Source organism: Seriola lalandi, unplaced genomic scaffold, assembly GCF_002814215.2.
Source record: "Seriola lalandi dorsalis isolate HSWRI2012SDOR001 ecotype SW California unplaced genomic scaffold, Sedor1 jcf7180002054758, whole genome shotgun sequence".
NCBI lineage: Eukaryota > Metazoa > Chordata > Actinopteri > Carangiformes > Carangidae > Seriola > Seriola lalandi.
In genome coordinates this window covers 535,361-554,738 of record NW_019525311.1, presented here as the reverse complement: position 1 = coordinate 554,738, position 19,378 = coordinate 535,361, and the positions used below count along the sequence as shown (strand labels likewise).

At 39.0% G+C, this 19,378-nt stretch overlaps 1 protein-coding gene across 2 annotated transcripts in view; it reads right to left on the bottom strand.

Moving 5' to 3' along the window:
* Positions 1-19,378, bottom strand: part of stxbp5l (syntaxin binding protein 5L) — a 135,705-nt gene that overhangs the window by 65,428 nt on the left and 50,899 nt on the right. For both annotated transcript variants that reach the window (XM_087178941.1, XM_023424892.2), the window contains exons 3-4: positions 10,859-10,940; positions 6,114-6,214 (exon numbers count right to left, since the gene is read on the bottom strand). In XM_087178941.1, coding sequence (XP_087035067.1) covers positions 6,114-6,214; positions 10,859-10,940 — 183 coding nt within the window. The remainder of the gene's footprint in view (positions 1-6,113; positions 6,215-10,858; positions 10,941-19,378) is intronic.

Sequence of the window (19,378 nt, the reverse complement as noted above, 5' to 3'; positions counted from 1 at the left end):
AGGGGGGTGGGGGGGGGTGGGGGGATGCTGATTGACAGTTATCACAAAACAATTCTCTCCACCATTTCCAGTAATTCATATGTTATTGTTAAGGGTTTCTGAGGAGGTGTTAGGGTGCTAATTGTCAGAGGTTCAGCCTAGAGACATAGAGCTAAATAGAAAGTCACTGCCCAGCCTGTGACAGATGACTCATGATGCCCTTTTTCTTCATTTATCTTCAAGCATGATTCACTGCTCTGCAACTGGGAGTGAGTGGTTCTGACTCCTACCTCATCACACCACAAGACAGGTAGAAAGCTACTGCAGGAAGTTTATTTTAACACTATTGAAGCAAAACATTTTTCCTAACCTCTTTGACCTCTGTGTTTGTGTGGGCATGCTATGTGCATCACACAGTGATGGCCACAGGTACCAGGATATGAAGCTTAAGTATAAAATCTCGAAAGGACAGGTTTACAGTGACCAGTATGCAATGATTCCACAAAACAGTAATGTAGTGAGGCTGTTGCAGCAGCGAACGTAATAGGATCAATCCAGAAAACATCCACAAAACTCTGCTAGCTAATCCCCCAATATGGACTTAAAACTGTGCATATCTTGCCGGTGATTCCAAAACTTTTGAAAAGCATTCCTACTGAAATCCATTTTGCTACCTCAGTGACTTGTTTAAAATCTACTTTTAAATTTTTGTAAATGTGCATTCCTGCACCATTAAATCGTCTTTCTGTCCCCTGTTACTTTAAGTTCTAGAAAAAGATTAGAAAAATACAAAGTATTGTACCAATTATTTTTATTTTTGTTATTTTGCTACTTTGCTTTAAAAAGTACTGTACCGGGGCGCCTCAGTGGCTCACCTAGTAGAGTGCCACGGCCCTTTGCTGCATGTCACCCCCCCCGACTTTCCTGTCTCTTTCTCACTGTATTATAACAATAAAGGGCAAAAATGCCCTAAAAGAGCTTTAAAAAAAAGAAGTACTGTACCAACAATGTTATTATTATCATTATTATCACCTGTGCATAACCCCCCCCCAAAAAAATTTAATTACTATGATAGGTTCTCACACATACTGCTAATGTCTTCAATCCTGTCACTGCATTACAGAGACACCAAGTTCTATCCTTAACAAAGTGCAGACTGTACATTCTTTCAATAACTCTTACAGTCCATTATCCTTTATCCTTTATTATCCTTCATCCTCGTGGAGTTTTATGATGTTTTGTTTTCTAGAAGAATTGAGATTCTGTCATGTGGAAAAAACGAATTTCTCTCTAATGGTAAAAAAGTTTCAGTATAGAGAAAACATGCTCTCTGACTCAGATAAGGTCCTTGAATTATAATAGCAAACCGGGTGAGTTTCAAATGACTTGTACTAATCAAAAGTAAGACTTGTATTGACAAAGAAAACTTTGTAGGAAAAATAAAGAACTGCACTTTATGAGCTTTTAAAAAGCGATATATTCCATCACATTCAGTTGGAATGCAGACATTTTCATTAAATGTCCTTGCACATGACACAGGAGCCTAAAGTGGAAATGAACTTTTAGTTGAAATGAAAAGACTCTTTTTCCTGCAGAAAGACAGAAAATATGAATAGAAAAAGAAAAAGAAAACAAAGATCTCAAACTGCGTCAATCGTATCCATTATGTAAGTTCAGCTTAAATATGATACAGTGTGGGCTTTATAATTTAATGGAATCATTAAATTTCGTATTGTACTGTCTTTTGTGTTTTGCTGTGAATACATCTTTTTAAATATACTTCCATTATGTATAAAGGCTGCTTCACCTGATTTCTGTCAGCATGTCTGAACTTTCTATGCCTCAACAGGGAAGAGAGTGTCTGCTTTTCTTTGAAAAAGAAACTAGCTGTGATTCTAAGTCCACAGAATTTTTCTTTGTCATTAGTTATGGTTATTACTTATCACCAATAGAGTTACAGCTTTTGGCTGCTGTTATGAAATGTATAGAAAGGGGCAACATTTTGGTGCAAAACATTCAAAAGTACGGAGGTGAGCAATGTCCCATTATCTCACAGGTGAACTTTGAGAAATAATAAGGCAGTCAAATTAAGGTTATGTATTATAAGCCTTGTTCCTTGCATGCAGACAGAGCAATGCCAGAGTGGCCATTGGGAGAACTGAGACTTTTCTCTATGGGCTGCTACACAAATTAGGGCGGTAGCTCAATGTGAAAGAAATAGAAATATCAGAGAGAGACAGAGAAAGAGGGAAAGACATAGATGTGGCTTTGGGTGGTGATTGGCCCAGTGGAGCAGGCTGCGTGGCTCACTCTGTTTCTATGTGGCCGTCATCTCCATCACGTCTGTCTCCCTCTCTAGTTAACTATAGGAACTACTATAGGCTTGTCTTGTTGTATAGTTTTGTTTTCTGGTTTTCTCCTCTGGTTTCATGAGAAATTTGAATAAGCTCATTAAGTACCCAAAGTCTATGTGATGAGCTCAGATCTACAAAAGGAAGAAAAAGCCACTAAAATTCAAATAGTGCTATATTTCCTGCTAGGGTCCAGTCTGAATTCTAATCTCTCTCTATAGTTACCTGTAGTTATAGAGATATATGGTCATTTAGTTGTTGTAGTTGTGGACTGTAATGCCAAAAGGTGTTTCTCATACAGTTTTTTTTCACAAACTACAATAATAAAATCTAATTGAATTGAATTGTGCAGATAACAATTACAGAATAACATTACAAACTTGTCTAAATATAATTCATGTGCAGGCATTGTTCTACAAATCATCATAGTTAATTAAACCACTGTTTACTGAACGATTCTTGTAAAGTGTGACATGGTCTCAATGTGAAAGTCCCAGTCCCATTTTTATTAAAGCCTTCCTTCATTGTACTAATGTGCAATGACACTTGCCTGAATCAAACAAGGATTAATTCGCCAAACACTCATCTAACTGTACTCATTGTATACTGGATGTACTCACGTTGAGCATGTAGTGGTTATTGCAAAGAAAAGAGCTCTACTCAGGACTAGAGCAGGTACGATGCAAAATGTTTATTCTATTTTACAGACGCAGCAAACCCGAACACTTTCAATACCAAGAGCTCAATTAATGCTGACCAGACTCAAATGGATCCTTGCTCCTTTCACCGCATACCCCTAACTAGCTCATTTGCCATGTAGACAAAAATGGTGGCCTGTGAATGTGTGCTCTGGATAGTTTAACAACTGCAGTGAACAGCCCCACATTGAACAACCTGTTTTTGAAACAACTCTTGCAGGTCACTGAGTATATTGTGCCCATTTGGGAAAATCACAGGTACAGTTTTTGCCAACTGAGTAACTTCTGTGTGTGGCCAGACACATGTATGTTGCGTACGTTTCCACAGGCAGATAGAGGGGAAAAGCTTTCCAAAAACCAAGCATCAGCATCTAGAGGCCATTGTTTGCCATTAAAGTTTAATGGTGGAGAGCAGAGACTGAGCTGTCGCTGCTGGGAAAAAGCAAAGAGCCAAGGACGCACTAACAACCACATCACACAGACTGCTATTCTACAGAAGAGGTGATGGCCTTGAGCAGGGAGTGAGACAGCTGATTGACTGAAAGAAGCAGATGGCTGGAGGTGTGGCATGTCTTCTTCTTCTTCCAGAGGGTGAGGAGGTATGACACAGAGACAAAGAAAGAGAGATACATCAAGGACATCACACCTGCTTTAAGGAAGAGGAATGTAGAGGGTTCTGGGAGTGGATGAACATTTGCTCAGTTGGAGAAAATGGAACGATTATTACAATTTCGACACAAAATTACCAACAGAGAGGGAGAGAGCAGGGATGGGTATGAGTACTCGAGTACTCGTTGTTGATGTAATTATTCGAGTAGTTTTTCACTACTCGCGCAACTGCGCACGTGTTGTTTTTGGCTACAATAGTTCAACTCAGTTGGTGTTACGTGCACCATGGCAGCCGTGACCAGGAAAAGTGAGATCTGGAAATACTTTGATGTAAAAGACGACAATAACGTGCAGCGCAAGATATATGGTGTTAAACTTGCATATCATGTTCTCCGACAGCCAAACAGGAGGCTTGGTCGGGAAGGTCTGTGTCCGACTGGAAACACAAGCTTAACATAAATTCAGCTTGTGTTTCCAGTCGGACATGGACCTTCCATATTCCTTTTTTTTAACGGTGAAAATATATTTATATATAATTTGCGATTAATCGAGTAAATGTTCATAAGGTAATGAGAGTACTGGAATATAGAAATTACTGAAAATGCCCATCCTTAGGAGAGAGTGGACATGCCAAATTACCAAACACACTCAGGGTCTTCTCAGCTTCAGTCACTCACACTGGATCTGGCCCTCCCACAGCTAGCCAGCCAGGATTCCTGCAGTGGTCATGTTTTTCCCAGCTCATTGAGCACTTCTGTCCCATTGCATCTTAGCTGTCGGGGGAAAAGTAAAGCAGCAGTAACAACCTGTCCTCTGACCTCCAGGACCCTCAAGTGGTGTCCAAAAAAAGAAAAAAAGAAGAGATATAGAGTGGAGAGCTCCAAAACAGGAGGAGTTGTCTGTGTCATTGCTGGTGGAGCATCATACTCAGCTACATCTGCCAAAGCCCAACAATAAAATTAATGCTCTTGACATTTCAAACACCTTTGCAGAAGTTGTTCAATTGACCCATAATAATGATTAGATTCAATCCATCAACCATCACGTCCAGGCCGACTTCGTTAATTAACCAACATCCTGTAGAAATATTCCACTAGCTCTCTCTGCTGGTGGAAGTTCGTAGTGAACATCTGAAAGCTAGCTCATGTAGCTCAGTGGTTTAGGTGGTAACATGTAACATGTCAAAGGAGATGGATTCAGCTGCCTGAGAACCACTCGGCAATCATCTCTCAGAGGCCTGTGGGGGTGGTAGTGGGGCTGTCTCACAGATGGAGTCAGATGGAGTTACCAGCTGAGATGGAAGTGTGAGTTTCCAGCCAGTGGATGTTCTTTCTATGGTTTATCAGACATGGTGAAAAAGGAGCAGAGTCAGAGGCAGGACAGAGGAGTTGGCCTCATCCGCTCAACACTGCTCATCAACTCTGTCTGCTGTCTTCCAAACTGAGTTGATTAAATCTGTCCTCCTGGTGGAGGAGCTCTGACCACTGCCGATGCTCTAGCTGAGGTTGGTCCAGCAGCCAATATCTGCTGGGTGGTGTGAGTGGGGGTCTTTCTGGAGCACAGAGGGCACTGCCCAGTGGCATCAGTGATTTCTGAAAGAGCTCTCTGAAGAATAAATTTGTTAAATAAGGGATTTCAATTTTCTTGGCGGATGGTGATTTTATCACTAAGAGTTATAACTGAAAACTACCCAAACATTTTTTAACTTTCTACAATGGAGAATTCATCATAAAAACATTGACTATTAATAATCAAATAACTAGGTGAAGGGCTCTCTCCCTCTCTGTGAACAAGGGTTAAGGGTTCCTGGTGAAAAGCTGTAAAACTCCCCACTTTTCAGACTGCTCATCAATGATGGATGATTATTATATTGATGGCCATTATCCAAGGCACAGCATCAACACTGGAGGTGTGGACACACATGCGCGCAAACTGCAGTAGCAGCTCAGTGAGGTATCCGTCATGCACAGGTGAGGTGGTGTGAAGTGGTGTGGCGCTAGTTTTAGCCACTTTGCCTTTGCTAGCTTCTCGAAATTGGGTATGTTCAGTGGTGTGATGTTGTTGTCAGTGTCTGATTAAGTGTATATTTGATCACCACAGAATCGGATATATGTGAGACTGGTCAGCCAGTCACCGGTCATGGCCAATCAAACTGAAAACTGGCTGATTCCAATTGCCAGCCGGTCAAGCTCTAGTCAGGATGCTGAAGATGAGAGGATGCAGAATGCAGTGTCATGTTTAGTTCATCTCTCACAGCCTGACTCTGTATATAGAAATTTTAATGCGTGATATCAGTAAGATGGGTGTTTAAGGCTATAGACTCCTGTACCAGCTATTGAATATTCTGGTCTAGGGTAGTCACATCCATTTTTCACTGGAAGGTTTGTGGTGTGTCTTCATATACTGTATGAGCATGTGTGCTACATCCTGTCTACACAAATGTTTGCATATTTTATCTAGTGGAATCGATGCTTACCTCTCTCTGTTGAATTTGAGTGAATGGAGGACAGCCGGCCGCCTCTGACGCAGGTTCCACAAGTGTAGCGTGTCATCTGCACAGGCTGTGACCAACGCTCCCTAAAGTACAAAGAAAGAAAAAGGAAGATCAGTACTGAATGATTTCAGGGACACAGAGGACACCTTGCCTTTTGGATTTAACACAAATCCTGTAGTGCTGATAGACAAGACTGTGAAATATTAGACAAACTGCAAACAACACAGTAGATTTGAGGAGCAAGGCACTGAAGACGCACACATGCAAAGCGAATATTTGCCAACAATAACATGACGTAAGTAAAATAGTTCACATGTAAAAGATAAAATAGCTAAAATGAAACAATTAGCATAAGAATGCATTCTTCCAAAAGAAGGAAGCTCAGTCATCATATGAAACTGAAGGAAAACTGAGAGGAAAATGACAAATCAGTTTCAAATGATGTCAGCTGGTTTCAGTCCTACTTCTGAGGACAGCAAATTGTAATTTCAGTGTAATTCCCAATGCGGTTTTGCTACCAGGGCGTCACTTTAAACACTGGAGCCCAGGGAGAATTAGTTTTAGATTATAAAATTAATCACGGGATTAAAGACTGTACAGCGCCAGGGAGGATGAAAACATTGCTGTTTTCCATATTGGTGAATGTTTTCCCTTCCCTCTCCATGGAGAAAAATATTTATTGCACAATCTCTGTTATTTAAAGGTTAATATTAAACAGAGAGATGTAATGCTAACCAGGCTGAACACACACACACACACACACACACACACACAGACACACATCCTTGTCTATAATTATTTCCTGTAGCTGTTCAAATGCTAGCCATACATTTGATCATCTTTGATGAAAGAAAGATCAATTACAGTCAGATAAAAAAGTCTTATATTACTATTGTCTGGTAAAAAAAGAAAATCTTCTGCCCTGCCCAGGTTCTAAATAAGAATGAATGACTGTAACTTTTGAGCGCCAAATTTTCAAAGTGATAAACGAAGGCCTGTTCGAGACAAATCATTTATCTTCCTGAAACAAATCAACAGAGAAGAAATAATTCATCAAACAACATAATTATTTGAGCATTTATCGCCTACTGCCCCCTAGTTTGTTTGGCACCCTCTCTCCACACACGTAAAAGGTTAAGTTGCTGCTTATCTGTGTCAACTTTGACTGATGGGGGATCGATGATGATGATAACCTGGCACGTTCATAAAATTATACTGGATATGATTGTGTTTTCTTCCTTTGTTTTTCTTTCTTACGTAATCTTACCTTATCAAGACTATGCTTCTTCCTCATCTTGTCATGTAATATAATTGCACCCTGCTGGGATTAAAAGTATTTCATTTTAGTGGGATTATTAAATTCCCATTAGCTTGTGCTCCACTTTACCCTAAATGTGTAAACATTCATGAAGAAGGTAATTTATTTTTTTGGGTTCATCGCTCTGTTTCTGGTGGCAATTACTTATATGAAGCTCATTTGATTAATGATGTCTCAAGGTGTTGTTGGTTTGTCTCATTATTTCTTTCTAACGTACTGGCACTTATTTATTCTCAATCACAGTTTTTCTTGGTCTGACATTGAGATGACAATTTTGTGTGTATTTAGGTGGTGTATAATTTATCTTTATCTTATTATCATCTCATTTAATAAGCCATACTGCAACTCATATTTATCCAGACATCACATTCTTTGCACAAATTTAGTCAGATATTATTTGCTGACTTGTAGATGCAACTGTTCTATTTTTTATTACTATTGACACTATAAATTCATTTCTACACTATATTTCTATTTCTCTATTTGTCTCTATTCTATAATTTATTTTTATCTAGCAAACTGGTCATCTCAAATGCAAGTACTATAGACTGGACATTAAACAAAGTACTGAAAGATATTTAATGATTCACTGAGCTGTGTGCTACCTGCTGGTTGAAGCTTACACAACATACGGAGGTTTACAAAGGAGAGATAAATCTAACAGAGCTGAGAGATGATGTGATGGACCTAAATAGAGATAATTCAGCACAGACTTGCTAGCCTTACTCAACATCAAGTTCCATAATCCTTTCTGTCACTTCTATAGAACCACTAATCACTTCACAAACACAAAAGGATAATTTTGGAGATTGAAGCATGCATAGGAGGAGAGAGTGAAATGGAGTGAGAGGAGGTGGAGCAGCAGCTAATGAAGAAATCATATCAGATGGGGAGAAGAGAGAACAGGAGAGGTAAACAGGGTGAGAGCCGGGTCTGCAACTTCATTATGGTATAATTTTCTTGACGTCTTGATGGCAACACAGGCAAGACAACCAGGTGCAGTTACGGTATACTTTAGCCTGTATCTCATGATTTCTGCCGATTTTTATATCTGTTTTAAGGTATACATTCACCACTAAATATTTCTCTGCTGACCCATCCTTCCTCCCTCAGTCGTGCTGAGGGAGGGAGGATCTTTTTCCTTCCCCACCACCACACCTCATCTGATACCAACTTTCAGCAGCCCCCTCAGCCTCTTTAGATGTATTATTCATCACGCAAAGTAATGAATTCAGAATAGGCAAACAAACGCATTAATTAGCCTATTCATACCCTCCACAATGTGGCAGAAAAAAAAATCTCTCCTCACATAAAATTTCGAGAGGCTTACAAGGATAACATTGTATGAGATTATGACTGCATAATAAACCCGCTGGCGACTAGATATGAATTACGTGACTAAAGTGTGATATAGAGACGAGAGAAACAAAGCTTAACATTCACAGGTACCTGCAAGCTCATATGTCTAATGTGAGTAAATCTTTACACCTCACTGAATGTCAAGAGGCTGGTCTGAATATGCAAATCAACCATCAGTAGGGTGGCTCACAGCCCACACACTGAATCCAAGAGAGGGCACTGACATACAGCACTGCTATTAGCCAACCTGTCAAACGACGCGAAGACCGACAGTTGTCACTGTGAGGGGTGTGTATGCACACATGTAGCACACGAACACACACTCCTATTTGCACATGCACAAACAAAATTATAAACACACACACACACACATAAAATACAACACAAGTCACTAAGTCTCAAACCCATACACACATACTCATCCACACACAAAGTTAATACCTGTCTCTCTCACACACACACACACACACACACACACACTCTTCGTCAGACCCATCCACATCTATTTGCCTCAGACACATCACAAGTAGGCCAATGAGTGATGGAGAAGTGGGCTGAAAGAGCCAGTGGGCTTAAAAAGAAATAGAGTGGGTACAGAAAAAAAGCAGAGCGGCAGGAAGAACACACAGATTACAGCAGAATAAAGGAGAAACAAGAAAGCGTAACACAGAGGGGAGAGACAGCTCTGTGTTCCAGATCCGTGTGACTTGGCTTCTGCTCTTTAACATAAGGACCCCTGTATTTCTATAATACACCTACAGTATTGTGTTAGTAAACAAAATATAGCATTAAACTGGAGCGCACTGACGAAGCTCCTCCTAAAGTCTTAAAACAAACCACTTGACTCAGAGCACTGCCATGTGTCAGCCCACACAGTGCTAGTCTGTCAGGAGAAAAGCAGACAGTGAGGGAAAACAGTTTTAAAGGCAAAGAGGACGAACTCTGTGTATTTGAGCAAATAACGATCGTAACATTCCTTTAATTTAAGTGGTTCATTGTGCAGTGTTTAGTCTCCTGTGTTCCCTATGTCATCAGCTCCTCCACATGAAACAACCGTGATTTAGTAAACCACTCCATAGGACTGGATGCCAAAAGGTCTCTACCCTAATACGTCAATATGTGCTTTCAAAGACATGGATTTCTTTCTCAAGTTCACCCTTCTATTAACTGAGAAAAATCCATCCACTGAATTTCAAACCAAAGCCCGCTACAGTCAAGAACAATAACACTGATGTGAAACTGAACGCATCACTCATGCAATCACATGAGATTGTTCCCAGGGTGCACTGAGATTATAATTTTCTGATTTTCAAATCTCCTTTCTAGCAACCCATGTCTTTCCCCGCTCACTAAGTGCTTTCCAACAGGTGAATTGAGATATTTCCTACTGATACAACTTGATTTCTGGCTACTGTTTCCCACTGAACAATATAAAACCTCAATCACATCTTCTGACTTAAGTTCTGATTTAAGTGATAAGTGATCATATGGTCTCCATTTTACAATCTAACTCTGCAGCAATGACCATAATTTTACACTAATAAACCTCTAACAGAGACCAGAAAGAATTGTAACAGCAGAAACTGTAACTGCAGAACTTGCTTCACAATTAAGTCTTCTGTGAGATGCTGTTTTTGCTTTATTTGTTCAATGAATTTCAGGTGTCAGATATTGGAGGACACTAAGCCCACAAATCCCATAAAATAAGAAATAATGACTGCACAATTAATGAACGCTACTAACCAGCAGCTACAGAGTCATAATTCCAATCTACTATCCATTCAATTAATTCAACTCCACTGTCATCCAAAAACTATTGAAAAGGGTAATTGTCATCATCATTATGATCATCAGCAAAATACAAAACACTAAGCTTTGATTAAGACGACTGATCCAAGGTTGTTGGTAACATGGTTAAGATCATTCATTCAAAATCCAATGAACTCTCTAAAATTCAGGCTATCACAAACACTTCAGGCCAGAAAGGGAAAGTCAATCAGATTTTTAAAAACACAGCTTTAAGACTGGATTGTAATGGAGTCTGTCTTACCTCATTGATGAGGAACTGCAGTTGAAGAACAGCTGCTCCGCTCTCATGTTGACAGTAGCAGTCCACCCCAGGTCGTCCCAGTCTGATGGCATCACAGAGTCAAGGAAGTGTGTACAAAAATGCACTATGGGTATATCAACACAACACAGCCAAAAAAGTAAATATCTGTATGTTTCTTTAAGAGTGATAGGCAACTATTTTACTGTTAGGGCCAGGGCCCAACAATAACTCTCTTCAACTGCTATAATTTATAGTCCCCAGATTTAAATATTTACCCAGGTCTTTTCTATGTTATTGACTTCATCAACTTCTCAATGTAAAACAAGCCTTTAACAAAAATTGATCCTATATTATTTTGTGAGGGTGTATGTGCACCAACTGTAATTGCACAGAAGCTGAAGTAGCGCCGAATGCTACAGCAACTTGTGTATAACAAGGCAGGTAATGTCAAAGGCAATGTCAAATGTAGTCATAAAGGATGACTGGATTTGAAAAAAAAGGGGATTGTGCTGTTTGATGATTGCTGACACACTACCAACTGAACCTCTACTCCCACCCCAGGGCATTCAAGCTCACAGTGAAACATCCACACAAGCACAGGTGAGGTGCTGTGTGTGCCTGGCTTTCTACTTCACCAGTGCAAAGGTTTCATGTCATCCAATTTACAGAAATAGATGTCTTTTAAATTTCAACCTGTAAATTTAATTCCTTGATGCTCTTATAATAAATGTGTTTTTATTTTGTTCACGTTTGTGTTTTTTTTCATCAGACTAAATATTAGAAACACCTTTCAGTGTAATGCAATACAATAAAACAGCTCCACAAACTACAGCCTCCAAAGTGAGCATTATTTGAATCAGCATATCTCTTAAACAGTTATTCCCTTGCTGTTGTTGTTTTTCAGGCCTGTTGGTTGATCTTTGAAATGCATGTGGCTAATCAGGCTAATCAGAGTTTTATTGTGGTATCATGTCATAACTTTAACGCTAAGTAGACATATGTATGTGTGTGGGGAAACCTAAAGGTAGGCCTAGCAGACAGGCGGCTCTTATGCGCTATGAAATATAGTCCTGCTGGTGCCACTGACCAGGCCCAGTCATGTTTCAAAATAAATAATCTCGCATTTGACATTACAATAAACTAACAGATCAGACGCAAAAAAATAACATCTGTCTCATTAAATTTAGGGCAAACTTAGAAATGCAAGTAGCATATCTCACACATGTTGTCAAGAGCAGTGCAGCTTAATTAGTTGTGTTAGAGGGTAAGTAAATAAGTAAAGTTCACACCAACAAATAACACTCTCAGTATATTATATGTGCAACATAATTGTAAGACTATCTGTACAAGATTTCCATCAGATGAATTTCCAATGAACACACTCTAAGGCTACTTTTACATTTTTTTGAAAATGTAATGTGACCTGGAAGCCCTAGGAAAGAATTTCACTATAAAAAAATGAAACACTGAACTGCTATGTGTGATTGGTGGTAACGCGGACCAACTGGGCTTTAATCTGTCCAGCAAATAAGCAGTGCAAACTAACAGCATAAATAATACATTTACTGCACACTCGCAAAAACTGACAGATGGCGATTTAACCACTGGTTGATTTTGTTATTCCATCATGTCCTTTATCCATTTCTAGTCATTTCCTTATGTGTAATAAACAACACATTCTAGCTTTATATCCATGCTGAAATATACAGTGTGTAGAGGAATAGTTCTGTGATCAGCAAATAAATCTACATGCATTTTGTTTAAAGTATGGTAACCAGAGGAAGCAAAATCACCAAGCAAATCCCTCAATGCAGGTGGAAATCAGCAGGAGGGGGACATGACACAGCATGAAAACAGAGCCAATTGGATCTGGTTCAGGAGGAGCTATTTTATCACTACAGGTTGTTCAGAATTCAACCCTGTTGCCAATGTTGCTCAAGGTACAGCAAAGATCCACATATGAGCAGTTCGGCAGTAAACAAAACGACCCTGTTGAGTCTGACCATTAATCAACTTTTAATTATTAGCTTTTAATTTATCTTTTTGTGTACAGATGTAAACCCCTTTATCTATTCATTCCAGTCATGATGCTGTGGTAGTTTGAACCAATAATAGGTAATCGGGTATCTCCGTATAAAGCTGCCAACTTTGTGGATTGTCGTAAGCCAAGCCAAGGCATAAAAAGTACTGTCTGTATGTTTGTCAGTTTTGTCTGTTTCAGTTTCCTTCTGTGTCACTTCTTGTTTTTTCACATTATAAAAACGTCATTATTTGTAATTCAAGCTGTTTTTCTCAGTGACATGGCTCTTATTATTATTGTTATGTCTTCAAAAATCAGGTGGATAAGGCTTTCACTTTCTTCTACCCATATTGGCATAACCTTTACTTCCAGTGGACAGTTTTTATGCTACATCTCATGATTGTGTTAAATGTGATGAAGTTCCTATACGAACCGCATGATGTCGCTAGTTTGTAACCCCCTTCTTCTCCAGAGATTTCTATCCATCTCACTTCGCATTAATGGTTACTCACAACACCTTGCAAACAGCTCAAGGCAACCGTAACATGTATGAGCCACAATCAAATATTTGTTCAGTTGTCTGACAGTGAAAAAATAGAGGAATATGAATATGAGTCAGAATGGAGAGTAGGAGGCTTCAGAACGTAAGTGAAGTGTAACTACTGTTTTAATGTTGCACAAGTGCGAGTATTGCCAAACTCTACTCAGTAGAATTCCAATCCATCAACCTTTACTTACTGTTCATATGGGAGTTCCAGATTAATAGTAATAATTTGAGACTGAACCAATATTGGCTATTTTGCCTATTAGTTTTAGGCTGGTGCCCCTGAGGACTTTAATTCATTTTAAAGTTATTATTTAATTTATAATTTTTTTATATTAATATTTTCGAAGGTCGAACTTATGGGTTCCCACTCATGAGGCAGAGCTCAGACCCAACATCATAAATTAGACAAACATAACTAAATGATAAATGCACAAAACATTTGGATTTCAAGCACCCAACACTAGTTATGTTCAGTAATGTTGTACATAGCAGATATGTTAGTGAATTCAATCAGAAATTCAACAGATTGATAGCATGCAGAGTGAGCACATCTCATTTCAGATTCACAATGCACTCTGAAACCAACAAGGCAGAAACTTCCAGACTGTCTTGCTAGACTGACTTATCACATCTACAACAGCAGCAGCAGCAGCAGCAGCAGCACCCACGGACTCTGATATGGTGAATTGTTGAACCAGGCTGCTGATCTCAGATGCACTGGGGAAGAAGGACTCTGACAGTTCAGGTTCAAAATGCTCATGAGTTTCAGTCTTGTGCCAAATAATTTTTAACTTCTTTAAAAAAAATAAAATATATAATAATAAACAAGTATGCAACAAGTATTTCTTATGACTGTACTTGTTTTTATTCTGAGGACCGGTTCTGGACACATTTTGGGTTTGGGTCCATATTACATGAATACATGTAATATGTATTACAATGTATTGCAATGTATCACAAATACATTGCAGGCAACCATATCCATGCGTCAGCTGTTTCAGCCAGTGTAGGTTCTATTAGATTTGAGATTAATTAATATGTTTACTTTGTGTTACTGGGAAACCACAATCCCCTGTAATGAAATTCCAAAAGATTGAAGAAGGCAGGCCAAGAACAAACTCCATGAAAATGAGAAGGTTTCAGAGAAAAAACAGAGCATCAAATAGAAATTCTCCAATTGATTTCTTCCCCGTCTCTCCATCTGTCATGTCTTTTTCATTCCCTCTCATTCAAATCATCCGAATCACATCAGTGAGAAAAACACGGCGAAAAAAAGAGACCTGCACTCATGCATGCACCCATGTTGAGCCACCAAACTGAAAGAAATCAGGTCTGTCCATTTGGTTACACAGTATATATGTATTTCTCCTCTGAATACTCACACAGCTGGTGACTACCAGCAGGAAAGCTTAAATAAAAAAAAAAAAAGAGGCCGTTGTTTGTGAGTGTCTTATAAAGTTTCAGTCTTGAAAGTGTGAGTGAGGCCTGCCTTATGTGACACAAGCCTACACTGGTGTAATTTTCTGCATCACAATCACAATCATTTGAAAGATGCTAAATAATAACATGAAAATTCAACACGTAGGAGATTGAATCTTTTCTGGCCTCCAAAGTGGTGGATGTATCAAATGTCAAATTATGGCAGAGACTTTTGTAATACATTACAATGCACTGACCATTGCTTAGTCCAGTCACTCAACAAAGAGGAACCGGTGCATGCGTGTGAGATTCAAGGGCTGCCTTGAAAGGGAATGGTTCGCGAGTGACTTAAATCATCTCTCTGTCAGTCTGCATCATTGTCTCCCTGACAGGCAAGTCTTTGTACACAACCTATTCAAATTCACATCACACTTGGGACCAACATCAAAACACATAAGATGCTGTCAAAACACAAAGCTGACGTGAAGGTGAAGTCGCCTACATCCATACAGGAGACAAACACTGTATTATTGCTAGCTGACAGGAGACAATGCCAATGAGAAATTGTCGGAGCCGTCTGCTGTATTTGGTGATTTCTGCTTGGAAAACCAATAAGTGACAGCAAATGAAAGTTATGAAATGACATTACAACATACGTTTTTTTTTAACAGCTTTCTTTGGTGTGAACAGCTGATGAGGCAAACCAGTGTATATATATCTTTGATCACAGAACAGCCGTGTCGCACACACAACTGCACATGTGCACAAGAAGACACACAAAGAAGATGTCTGTTGATACAACTTGAGTCGTGAGATTTTAAAGGAAAGGCGGAGAGGGGGCGAATTTATTGTCAAAAGAAATGTTCAATAACTTAGTGATGTGAAATGACTCCAGTCATGTTCAGTATTGCAAATCAAATAAATCAGCTTTCCTCATCTTTATCCTCTTTTTATCTTCCTTGTGTACACCTCTTAGTGGAAGACGCACAGAAAGAAACATTACTTCTAAATCTGTGGTTATTTTCTGCTTCATAGCCTAAGCAACAGGAAAATCAGTTACAGCATGCATTAACATTTAACCAACAAACAGTTCTCGTTACGTGACACAGTTGGCTGCAAACTCGGGTCTATGTGCTGCAGCATATAATCGCATATCATTGTTTTTCCAGAGGGTGTTTCTTTTTTGTTTATAATTACACTTAACAATTTACAGCTAGAATGGAAATAAAAACCTGAGCAAAAGTGGGTTCAAGATGCACTTTACAAAAAATGCATTAAAATGCTCATCTGAGAAAAATAGATCACTTCCACAGATTCACGATTAACAAACTTTTTACCGCGAAGAGTAACCAAGGAAATAAGCTGCATGTCTGCTTCATCAAGAAGTGATAAGGGCATGAGGGTATTGTTTGCACTTTCTGCTTTAAGATAACACCTCCACAGCTGTATGGCTCAAAGGACTAAAACAACTACAATTTTCTATAAATTATTACCGACTGTGGATAAACAATCAAATTAGTTTCAAACATGAATCTAGAGCAGCACACAATAAGCTCCAATCAGAAGTGCGTATTTATCTCAGCAGGGAAGGCGACACATACAATAAGTCCAATGCTAGAAAAAAATGGCAAATGTTTTTGTTCGTTTTGCAGTGACAAGAAGCCAAGATAACAAAGGAAGGGAAGGGGGAGGGGAACTTTTTCATTTCATCACAGCATTTAATCACAGCGGTTGATTAAAATTGGCCACACCTTAATTACTTATGTAAACATTTACGCCAATATGAATACAGCAAGAAAAGGCCAATCAGCTGTCAATGGTAAATCAACATCACAAGGCTCTTATCTACATGATGTTTGAAGAACAAACACCAGAACTAAGCACAAGGCTCCTGTGCAGTCCCCTACTTCCAGTCAGTATATAACTGGCCATACATAAAGATGAAGCAGGGGACAAAGCTGATTGTTACTTACAATAAGAACCTTAATTCACCTGCTACCTCTTTGTTCTCTACTTCAATCTTGTGCATCCTTTCACAGACTCTTGAAAATTTTCGTCCACTATATCCTCTGAAGCATTTGACCTTGTTTGACTCCAACATTGCGACACAGTGTATGGTGGTACTGTTAACAATATAGTGTACATGCCATGAACACTGATTTCCTCCATTGTGGGAATTTTTGAGATAACTATATAACTCTCACACCAGAACGGCACAAAGTAACTACCTACAGAACAAAAAGAGCAAAAAACAGAAACACAGGGGGTCAGTTAATCAGACACACGCACGCCGTTAAACACCTGTCTTTCACCCAAAATGTCCCTCAAAAATCAAAAACTTGCTTAAAAATCTTTATAATGGTCAACGCCTCCCATTTTAGACCCTTGAGAGTACAACAATGACTTTCAAAATTGTAACAAAGGCCACTATTTTACATACAGTAAACTACTGAGAGGTTAATTGTTGAGAGAAATAGTTGACTCTATTTTAAAAGAGAGAGGGAGTAGGGATGCCCTGAATGTTTTCAGCAAAGCCCAGAATCTCTGCTGACTCTTTCCTTGACAAGCATATACAGTAAAAGCTAAGAATATGCGATGATGCTGATAGTGATGACTTAGTGAGTAAACAAAAAATATATAATTCTACAGCTCCTTTATGCAATATTTAATTACTGTGGTGGCAGTAACTGGGGAATCAGATTAAATGAGTCAGCTTCGTGGCCGTGTAGAGAAAGTAGCTGGAAGGAAGTCAAGAGTCAAGAATATGGCAACAGTTAAGGTCAGGATAATTTATTCATTCATTCATTCAGTAGAGACCATACTAAGACCAACTCTGTCTTTGGGGCTGAACCATGTTGCCAGTCAGGTGTTATCTGCCATGTCTGGTTTCCTCTCATTCAGACAGCTGAATCACAGACTGTAACAGACCTGCAGACACCAGGTATTTTCATCTTGTTCTGTCAACTCCACACCATGTGTGTCTTATTTGAAAAATAAAGTGGATGGGGGATTTTACAGAGAAAAGACAGGAGAATGCCTATTATTTACAGTATCCATAACAGTGTGGATAGTTCAGGGTAAAAACTTTAAATATCACACCACAAAAAACATTAAAATGCGTTTTGGGTGATTGGAATGCAATCGGACAGTGCTTGACAACATGAAAGCATAAGTGCACCCAATATGCATTGAGGGTGGTGGTCAGATTTCCATTGTGACCACATTGAATACAAGTGTAATTACATTGCAATGTCAATCCTCATACAGCTACATGGGTGGAAATACATAATCGCATGTGACTGTTCCAAACCGGTACGATGGCAGCATACAACATAAATCAGCATTCTCCTCTGCTTTCGTCTTTGGCATTCCAGTTGTCAAAGACGTCTTCCTCCCCCACTTCGAAAAGCACGCAAACACAATAACACAGCTTCACGGATGGCTACCATTTCCATCTTCTTTTTTTTTTTTGTTTGTTTGTTGTTTTTTTTGGTCTCATGCAAACGAACGAGAGGAGGATGTGACAGAACAATCAGATCTAAGGTGTAAATATAATCCGGTTAAAACCATATCTAGATACAATTCATACGAGATGCATTTAAATGTGTACATGGAGTCCATATGTTCCTACCAGATGATTCTGATATGAGTGAGAAATAAGAGCGAGCAAAATGTTAAGACACCTTATGGATATGTGGTGTGATAAGATGGCTCGCAAAAGCCTCATTTAACACCTTGAATAGTGTTATAACACATGGAGCATGTGATGAACACTTCCCATGTGCACAGTGTTCGGGTTCAATAGTGTAGGTGTCTTTTCTGTGCAGTGTCGGTTCATCTATATGCTACTCCTGTAGTATGGACTGTTTTACACAAAGTTCATATGTGTATGTCAGAAAACATCTTCTCACAACTGGAGTGATGATAAACATCAAACACTATGGATCACAACTCTGCTACAACTTTGTTGTTTTGTTGGTATGCTGCATTGCATTCACAATTTTTTCAGTTCAGTTATCTCGTCATTGCTGTAATCAGTGGAAGGAACAAACAGTGGGTTGAAAAAATCAGAGCAACCTGAACAAATATAAAACAGACAGGTGTATGTTTTTGTAATGGTAAAATAGAGCATGTAAAATGCATTATTCAGGGATTGTGATTGTTGGATCCAACTCGTATTATTTTGTTACTTGTTGTTTAGTACTGTTGATTACTGCTTTCTCCTCATGATAATTTTACTTTCAAAGAAAGGTCGATCCACAGTGCATCTGGAAAGGGTTCAGACCCGATTCATTTTTTCATATTTTATTTGTTGCAGCCCTAAACAATTTGTTCCATTCAATCTACACTCTATATTAATTGTTCAGCCCAAGATGCAAGCACGCAGACCCTTTGTTATGACACTTGAAATTTAGCTCAGGTGCCTGTCATTTCTCTTGGTGATTTTTGAGATGTTTGTACACCTTGGTTAGAGTTCACCTGGGGTTAATTCAGTTTGTTGAACATGATTTGGAAAGGCACACCTGTCTATATA